Genomic DNA, 8,981 nt, shown 5'->3' with positions numbered 1-8,981 from the left:
TCGTCTCTCTCTCTCTTGAGCAACTGGTTATCGTGTCCCGTGCTCAAGTGACGAAAAGGAAATAAATTGGCCAATAAGATGCGGGCAAATAGTGTAGAAGAGTTGATCCGGAGGACCACCAGATCCGACCTCCCCCTTCGCCTTCCCCTGCACCTCCCTCTTTTCTTCCTTTTCATCCCTACCTGAATAACAACTGAACCAACAGTTCCCCACTGCCAGATCAATCAAAACGATCTTAAACTTTCCAATAACTCTCCTGCCTTCCGCTCCTGCTTACTCGAGCCGTTACACAAATCTCTACTCTCTGGCCGTCTGGCCGTCCATCTGAAATGCCGACGAACTTTCGATCATAACCGTCCATACCTTTTTTTTGTTTGCTTGAACAATTTTCTTCCCTGTTTATAAATTATAGGGAAATATACATCTATACAGAATACAGCATTGGCATTTGTGAGATGTGCAATATAACAGTGGTCCTGTCGTCTGATCTGCTGGCCCAAGTGCTGGACTGGTTGCATGATTCCAAGGATTTAAAATCCTGCAGGCTGGTCAGCCGAGTCTTCCTGCAAGCGGAGCGCATGCACCGGAAAGCCATAAGGCCACTGCGCCTTGGACCCCTGCCTGTTTTGCTTCGCCGTTATGCCACGTCATTGCTGTCGCTGGATCTGTCCAGTTGTCCTTCACTTGATGATGTGGCGCTCTCTGTCTCAATTCCCTGCCCCAATAACTTGCGATCGGTATCTCTTTCCCGTGCCAGTGGTGTGACTTGGCGTGGTCTGGTAATCATAATCCTTTATCTATAACAGTTAGGTTTGCATGTTGGATCCAGTATTGTAGTGTATCTGGAATAACTCAACAGCATTGCTCAATTGTCTAGCTAGCATCACCAATCGAGTGATTTGGAAAAATTCCCAACTGGTCAGCCCTTGATTAACAAACCAGAAATATGGCCAAGTTATCTCTGACTTTCTAACAAATCTATTTGGACAATTTGCTCTAGTTTATATGGAGTTAAAACCATCACCCCAACCTCTTATTTTGGCCAAGGCTTAATCTGGCTTAGTAAGAGATGATTACACCTTGTTATGGATGACACTGCAAATATTTGGAAACAAATTGATCTTAGCTGCCAATATGAAAAAGGGCTAGTTATTTTTTGTGCAAATGCACTAGAAAGATGCAAGCTGAAAGTGATTTATCTTTTGTATGTTCAATTGCATATCCTTTATCATTTCTGTGTCATAAATTGGTCCATCATTTCCCAGAAAGTATTGGTGTCAGTATGTCCAAAGATTGAGGCAATCGACATTTCGTACTGTACTGGGTTTGGTGACAGGGAGGCTGCTGCAGTTGCAAAAGCAAGTGGGTTGAAGGAACTGAAGATTGATAAGTGTCTGCAAGTGACTGATGTTGGATTAGCCAAAGTGGCAGTTGGTTGTAGTGGCTTGGAAAGGCTTGGGATCAAGTGGTGCCGTGAAATAAGTGACATTGGCATTGATTTGCTTGCCAAAAAGTGCCTCGAACTGAGAGAGCTTGATATTTCCTACCTCAAGGTATACTGTTAAATATGTGCATAAATGAACCGTCTTGTGTTGCTCTTTTTCCATGGGTAAACTTCTTTTTTTAAGATTTTGGCATGTCTTAACCTTTTGTGAAGTCTGTTAATTGGTTTTATCAGTATTGACGAGATGACGTGCCAGTAGGGAGATTCTTATAATTTTTAGTTAAAGTCTGGTGAAGAAAAGTAACAATACAAAAAAGAGGATTGCTGGATAGATAATCCAAGCAAAAAAACACAAAAGAAAAAAAAATGTGTAATATTACCCTAGTTTGTTTTTACAACCCTCTATATGTTCAAATCTAGCCTCTCCCTTCAAGTATTGTTTTATAAGCTGGGTACTATATTGTTATGAATTGTGATATAATGAAAGTCTTTTGGCTTCAGGACCATACGGAAATATGACTGTCAAAACTTTAGAAGAAAAAAAGGGATCTCACTTTTGTCATTTACTCACCAGGTTGGAAATGAATCTCTAAGATCAATAGCCTCTCTAGCAAAGCTTGAAAATTTGGCACTGGTTGGATGCCAATATGTAGATGACGAAGGCTTGTACTTCCTCAGCAATAGAAATAACTCACTTCAGGTGATTCTTCTTATCATCATCATTTTATCTCTTTTCCTAAGTTTTGATTGACTCCATTAGTTGAATGGATTGCATTGGAACTTTGTAGTTGGCATTCCAGTCTCCAAAGTGAACCAATGTTGAAATCTATTGATCGTTGTCTTTTCACCTTTGGCATTTTAAAATGGTAAACCTCTGTGATTGTCCCTATTTTGAATGACTTTGTACTTCATTGAGGAACTAACTATCAACTTACTGGCCAAAGAGCACTCAAGGCTTATCAGGAATTAAAATTTGTTCCATCTTGATCAGTTCATTGCCATTAGCCAGATGTCCATTGATGTTTTTTGTTGCTACTATAGTGGTTTTAACTTCTGCTATTTACACCAGCAAGGAGCCTATATGGGGATTTGGATTTCTTTGATGAAGAATAAGCAAAACTGAATACATGAATAAGATTGTGACTCCAATTTCCAAACACAAATTCACATAAAGAAAACACTAAAGTTTTAGAAGCAGGTACAGGTTTGTGTCCTTTATGTACCCATTTTGTAAACCCTACAGATACCAGAATAACTAATCACAAAACAGAAGTATATGCAGTTACCATTTGTGCTTTGTATGATAATCCTTAATTAGAGCATCCATCACAGTTTGCTCAACCCTTGATTTCTAGCTTTGTATCCGTGCTGAAGCAGCCTGTCTGTTTTTCTTTAATGGCAGATTATTGATGTGTCAAGATGTGTAAATGTGACTTCTGCAGGGTTGACAACACTAGCCATAGGGCATCAACATCTCCGTAAGATCAATGCTGGCAATTGCAGTCCTGTGAGTCAAGAGTTATTATTCATTTCTCTTTCATATTTCTTGTTGATGGATTATTACATAGGAATCTATCACAAAATAGGTCTTTGATTGGTGGATCAGCTCAATTGGTTTTCAGTTTTAGGTCTCTAGTGTTATAGTAAATCTTAATGGTCAACCAATTATCTTGTAATTATTTATTTATTCTAACTGTGAGCTTTTACTCCTTTTTCTGGTTCAAATATTTGAGGCTTAGTTCATGCAATTGGTGAGTCCAATTGATTCTTAAGCAGTACCATACTATAGCAATGAGATTGTACTAGCTTAAAATAGGGCTTAGCAGCTGAAATCAGAATCCTTGGTTTTATTGATATGAAAATGGGTTTCGAGTTGACCTGATGTGTGAGCTATTCAATTACCTATTATCATTAATTTCATTGTAATTTCTACTTCTCTAGAATCTCATCTTCCTCTTGTTTTTAGGTGATAACCTCGACCTTTGTTTCTAAGTTGTGCATGCTTGGAGAAACCTTGAACATACTGAAACTCGATGGATTGCAACTCCCTGTCTCAGCTCTTGAGACAGTAGGATTAAATTGTAGAAACCTATTGGAAATTGGGCTTAGTAAATGCAACGGTGTTACTGATGAAGGCATCTCACGGCTCGTGGAAGGATGTAGTGATCTATCGACAATAGACCTGACATGCTGCCATTTGCTCACTGATGAGTCTCTATTTTCTATTGCGGCCAGCTGCAGGGGTGTCAAGTCCCTTCGGCTTGAGTCTTGTGTCTTGATTTCAGAGAAAGGTCTTGACCAGGTTGCCACTTCTTGTGCTGATCTGAAGGAGATTGATCTCACTGATTGCAATGTTAATGACAGTGGTATGGTAGCAATACTGGATATAAATTTGTATTCATTTATTTCCTTGCTTTAGTCACTTCCTGATTGCCACAGACAGATAGACAAACATTACTTAGTACATAGAGGAGGAACCAACCCAACACACATGAAAGTGCACACAAAAGAAACAAAGCAGAATTTTTTTTCCATGTTGGGTAGAACAGGCAGTCTTATTTTGATAGTTTCAGTTATTGTAAACTCTTTTATGTTGACCTTTTTTTGGATCTAACATGTCTCGGTTTATTGAACATTTGGTGATATACATGCTGCTTACTGTATATATTTCATTTGATTGCGTTTTTTATTCTCAATTCACAGCACTGAAGTGCTTGTCAAGATGCTCAGAGCTTCGCATTTTGAAATTAGGCCTTTGCTCTGGAGTGTCTGACATAGGCCTTGCTTTTATTGGAACTAACTGTACAAAGCTTTTAGAGCTTGATCTCTATCGGTTAGTCAAGTTTCACCCAGTAGCAATTTAGTTATTCTCTAAACATTTCATTTTCACTTGGTGCATATACTAATTAGACAGTTGCAAAAGTCTGCTTAAATTAGATTGAATTGTGCAATGAAGACCCAATTTATCAAAATTTAATCCCTAATATGTACATTTTTTAATTATAATTTTATCCAATTCGGGCCAATTGACCTTAGTTCTAAAACCAACCTCAAGTAAAATTAGTATAATAGAAGTCGGCTTAATTTAATTTGCAGTTGTGCTGCTAAAGGCCAAAGGGTTAATAGAAACTAGAAATAAAGAAGGAAAATGGTTGGTCATACTTGTACTCAGGGGCGGGCAGATCCAGGATTTCCATTAGGGTAGGTCAAGAAAATAGCTAACCGGGTTGAAACCCATTAGCTAATCGTGTACTAGATAAAACATGATAAAAACAACGAAAATAGTATTCTTTTACATAGTAAAAAACAACAAAATAAGTACTCTTTTATATATTAAAAAACAACAAAAAAGTAAAATTAGATACTAGAACCACATATACTGGTTAAATATCTATTTGTATATCTCAGCATGTTGCTTATCTTTCTTGAAACAGGTGCACTGCTGTTACTGATGATGGACTAGCTTCCATATCCAATGGATGCAAGAGAATGAAAAAGTTAAACCTATGCTATTGCAACCAGATCTCGGACACTGGGCTGGCTCATCTACGGTTATTGGAAGAGCTGTCAGACCTCGAGTTGAGAGGAATAGTACGAATTACAAGCTCTGGCATCACTGCCATGACCATGGGCTGTCGAAGCCTCACTCAGTTGGACCTAAAGCGGTGCTATTCGGTTGATGATACTGGCATGTGGGCCCTTGCACAATACACTGAAAATCTAAGACAGGTAATTTCGGAAAATGAAATGATTGTGTTTGGTTGGGGTAGAGGGTATTGCATCTCATCTTAGAGTGAAGTACTGGTTTTGTGTAAATTTTTTGGGTTTATTTGACTGTTTCTTTGTATATGAACTGAGCATGTTCCTTAATTAATCTACTGATGACATTACACCACATATAATACAAAAACCAAAATAAATGAACGGGGCTCAGCTGATACTTAAAAGGAATATCAGGTGGTGCATAATGGTACTAAAATATAACAAAGTAATCTAAACCTGGGAAAAGATCATGAAAGTCTAGCATTATTTTCCCTAACATCCAAAAATTGCTTTATGCAGCTGACTATATCATATTGCACGGTCACGGGATTGGGTTTATGCCACTTGCTGGGGTCGCTGAGGTGCATTCAGGATGTAAAAATGGTGCACTTGTCATGGGTCTCGATTGAAGGGTTCGAAATTGCACTTAGATCCGCATGCAGGAAGCTCAAGAAGGTCAAGCTACTTAGTGGGTTGCAAGATGTGCTATCGCCTGAGCTGCTTCAATCCCTTCAAGCCCGCGGGTGCTGCATCCGCTGGGTCAACAAGCCCCTTGTTTTCAAAGGTTAAAGTTCTGAGAGTTTGTTTGGTTTGCTCGCTATTTTCTCTGTTTTTAAACCTTTGATTGAATGAGCTTGTTTTGTCATGTTTCGGTACAGTTCTTTTTTTTTTCTTCTTTTTTGGGTGGGTGGGGGAACCGGGGAAGTAGGCCTAAATCCAATAGATAAAATGGATTCTGGCTAGTATCCTTCATAAACTGCTTGGCTCTTATGCAAGGTGTTTTATCTTTCTTTTTTGTTTTGTTTTTGTTTTAATAAATGATCTGTACCTGAGCAATCAATTACTATGTTATTGTAGCATACTAATAACTTGAGTGTTTTTGAATTGTGTTTGCGGCTTGTTTTTAGCAAAAGAAGTTGAATAGTTATGTACTGGTACAATACTAGAATGTGCTGGATGGTACTAACTGTTTTAGGGTTATGTACCAATAACAGAATGTACATGCTTTGTTGTTGTTAAGTTTATAAATTATAAGCAAATGCTTTGTTGTTGTACATACTCCAGTATACCAGTGTTGTTATCCTAGGTATTATTGTAAACTTTTAGGCTTCTTCTCATAGCTATAGATTCAACATTAACAAACTAAACTTGTAAAATAAATAAAAAATACTAGTTCAGACAGGTCCATGAGTTTATGAATATTATTAGTTTAAAAGATACCAGTCCAGTCCAGACAGGGCCTAAGACTAGGGAGAAGTTACACATAAATAAAACAATAAATAAATAAATAAAGAGGCATACAACAATTTCAATAGAGAATTTAATAAATAAAATATAATCAAAATCTTTAATTGAGAAACAATACGGCTGATTTAGATATGGATTCCAGTGCCGCAGTGTGTTAACGTTGCCACCAATTTTACATTATAATTTATCCAAATCATTGATCTAGAACTTTTTCCATGTATGGCACATGGAGAAGTATAATTTCCTTCCATGCAAGCATCAGTTGCGATGAAGATGAAGCTTGATCGATTTGACTTGGTCAATTTTCTTCCATGCAAGTATATAAACTAGTCAAGTGTCTGTGCGTTGTAACGGAGATTGAAACATTGTTTTGATGTTTTTTTAAATGTGATTAATTTTTATTTGATTTCTTTCATCATGTATTAGTCAATAATAAAAGCAAATGATAACCTTAAAATTTGATAATAAATTATTTTTCTACAATATCAACAATTAATTTTAGTAGTACATCATAAAGGTAAGGGGATTGATATGTTGTCGGTTACGAACTCTTCACTTTCTATTTTTTGAATACTATCATTTGTTCTTTCTTCAATTTCTTAGCTTTGAAAATTGGATTGTCTTTAAGGATGATCCATTTAAATACATTTTTTTTATTAACATTTCAGTATTAAAAGATGATCCTTTAAGGATGGTCCACTTAAATACATTTCTTTATTTTTTTTATTAACATTCAATAGATGGGCCTTATTAGTAACAAACAATATAGCTTTAAAATTTCAATGTTCCAAAAATTAGGGATAGCTCTTCCGGAACAACTTTTGTGTTAATTGCACATCGTCAAATTTAAATTGAAATACAGGTATTCGATTCCAGCAATTGTATTACTGAATCCCATTCCTGTATTACTTCACAACATAGAAAGGCTACAGTTTTGCATACATATACCAGTATTTATTTCATTGTTACATTTCCAAACCAGCATGGTACAGATGCCTTACTGCTAAGTTTGTTGAGCTCAGCATAAGGAGAGGAACTATTAAGAAAATTATAATAAGAGATAAAGATTGAAGAATCAGACCTTAAGAGAGGAAGGATTAACCAGCATATCAATTTCCCTTCTTTAATGCATGGATTTTGGTTCTTTTTTTGTTCAATCGGTTCAACAAGTAAGTCGTGGATGACAGTTCACCAAGGAAGGAAGGAAGGAAGGAAAGGTTTCACACTTTCACTTCACCTCACCGATATGACTGACTGCAGGGGCCTACAATAGAATAGAAATATAGAAATATAGAATAGAGGGAGCGACCAATTGGTAACTTTGTCATAAGAATTTTCTAATTTGAAAAATCTTGAATTATAAAAAGATAAGTAAAGAATAAGACCCAAAAAAATTATTCAAAGAGTATCCCTGCAGGCTGCAGTGCAGTTATCTGAATTGAATTTCATTCTACTTTGTCAGGTTCGGTCAAATCTGAATTCAAAATAATTCAGATCAGTCATATCTTCCTAGTGGAAAAAAAAAGACTTCCCTTCCCTTTGGAAATAATTCAGATCAGTCAAATCTAAAATCACGTGGGCTATGACCAAAAAGTCTTACTTGTTTCTTTTTCTTTTTCAAATTAGTGATTGGAGAGTCAAATGTAGAGGTGAAAACGGATCCGAATTATCCGCTTCGAATCTGATCCGTATTCGAATAATGTTCAATTATGAAGGGAACACTCGAATTCGGATACGGATACTATGAGGTAAACGGATCGGATATCTGATTCTATCCGAATTAGAAACGAAGCACCTGGTAACGAATACGCCCAATCCATTTTTGGATGATGATATTAAAACAACAAAATATTTTATTAACACAACACTGTTAAAATATTTTATGATATAGACAATTTTACTCTTCATTAAGTATTTTCATTCAAAACTGATTCTCTCTCTCTATTACCATGTAATATTTTTCCTTAAAAGTTATATTTTATAAGGCAAGTTATTTTGTTCAAAATCTCTCTCTCATATATGTTATTATATGTCATATGTTATTATATGATTTATTTCCTTACAAGTTAGATTAACATAATAAATATTCTTTATTTATTTTCATTAATTGAATCTTTAAGATTTTTTAAGAAAACTACAACAGTGAATAGTTGTATTATATTATTAAAATCTATCATTGTTGTATATATCGATTTTTTTATAACTTCACAATTTTTTAGCAATCTACAATAAAAAAAATTGTTTTGTCACTTAACATTTTAACCATTTTTTGTGCAAAAATAACTAAAAAATGACATAATTACTTAAAAATTTGAATTTAAATTATCATAATTAATTTTAACATTCAACTTATGATTAAAATAATAAATTAAAAGTACAACAAAATACTACATGATAGGGCTAAATTATATACACATTTGATCTAGTTTTTATCATAAAATAATACCTAATATCTTGTATTTTGAATATAAAGTGAATAGAATACACTTAGAATCAAGTTACTGTAGTTGTTTGACTTTAATATGTA

At 35.4% G+C, this 8,981-nt stretch overlaps 1 protein-coding gene across 1 annotated transcript; it reads left to right on the top strand.

Annotated features, from left to right (window-relative positions):
- On the top strand, nucleotides 1–6,263 carry LOC144569397 (F-box family protein). The gene is made up of 8 exons (XM_078319727.1): nucleotides 1–779; nucleotides 1,266–1,553; nucleotides 2,019–2,144; nucleotides 2,847–2,951; nucleotides 3,411–3,810; nucleotides 4,148–4,277; nucleotides 4,879–5,173; nucleotides 5,507–6,263. The coding sequence occupies exons 1-8, from the start codon at nucleotides 456–458 to the stop codon at nucleotides 5,774–5,776; spliced, it is 1,938 nt and encodes a 645-aa protein (XP_078175853.1). The 5' UTR covers nucleotides 1–455; the 3' UTR covers nucleotides 5,777–6,263.
- Nucleotides 6,264–8,981: the final 2,718 nt, after the last annotated feature.

Source organism: Carex rostrata, chromosome 18 (genome assembly GCF_964058835.1).
Source record: "Carex rostrata chromosome 18, lpCarRost1.2, whole genome shotgun sequence".
Lineage (NCBI taxonomy): Eukaryota > Viridiplantae > Streptophyta > Magnoliopsida > Poales > Cyperaceae > Carex > Carex rostrata.
The sequence above is the reverse complement of the archived record's forward strand: the minus strand, read 5'-3'. Positions and strand labels throughout refer to the sequence as shown.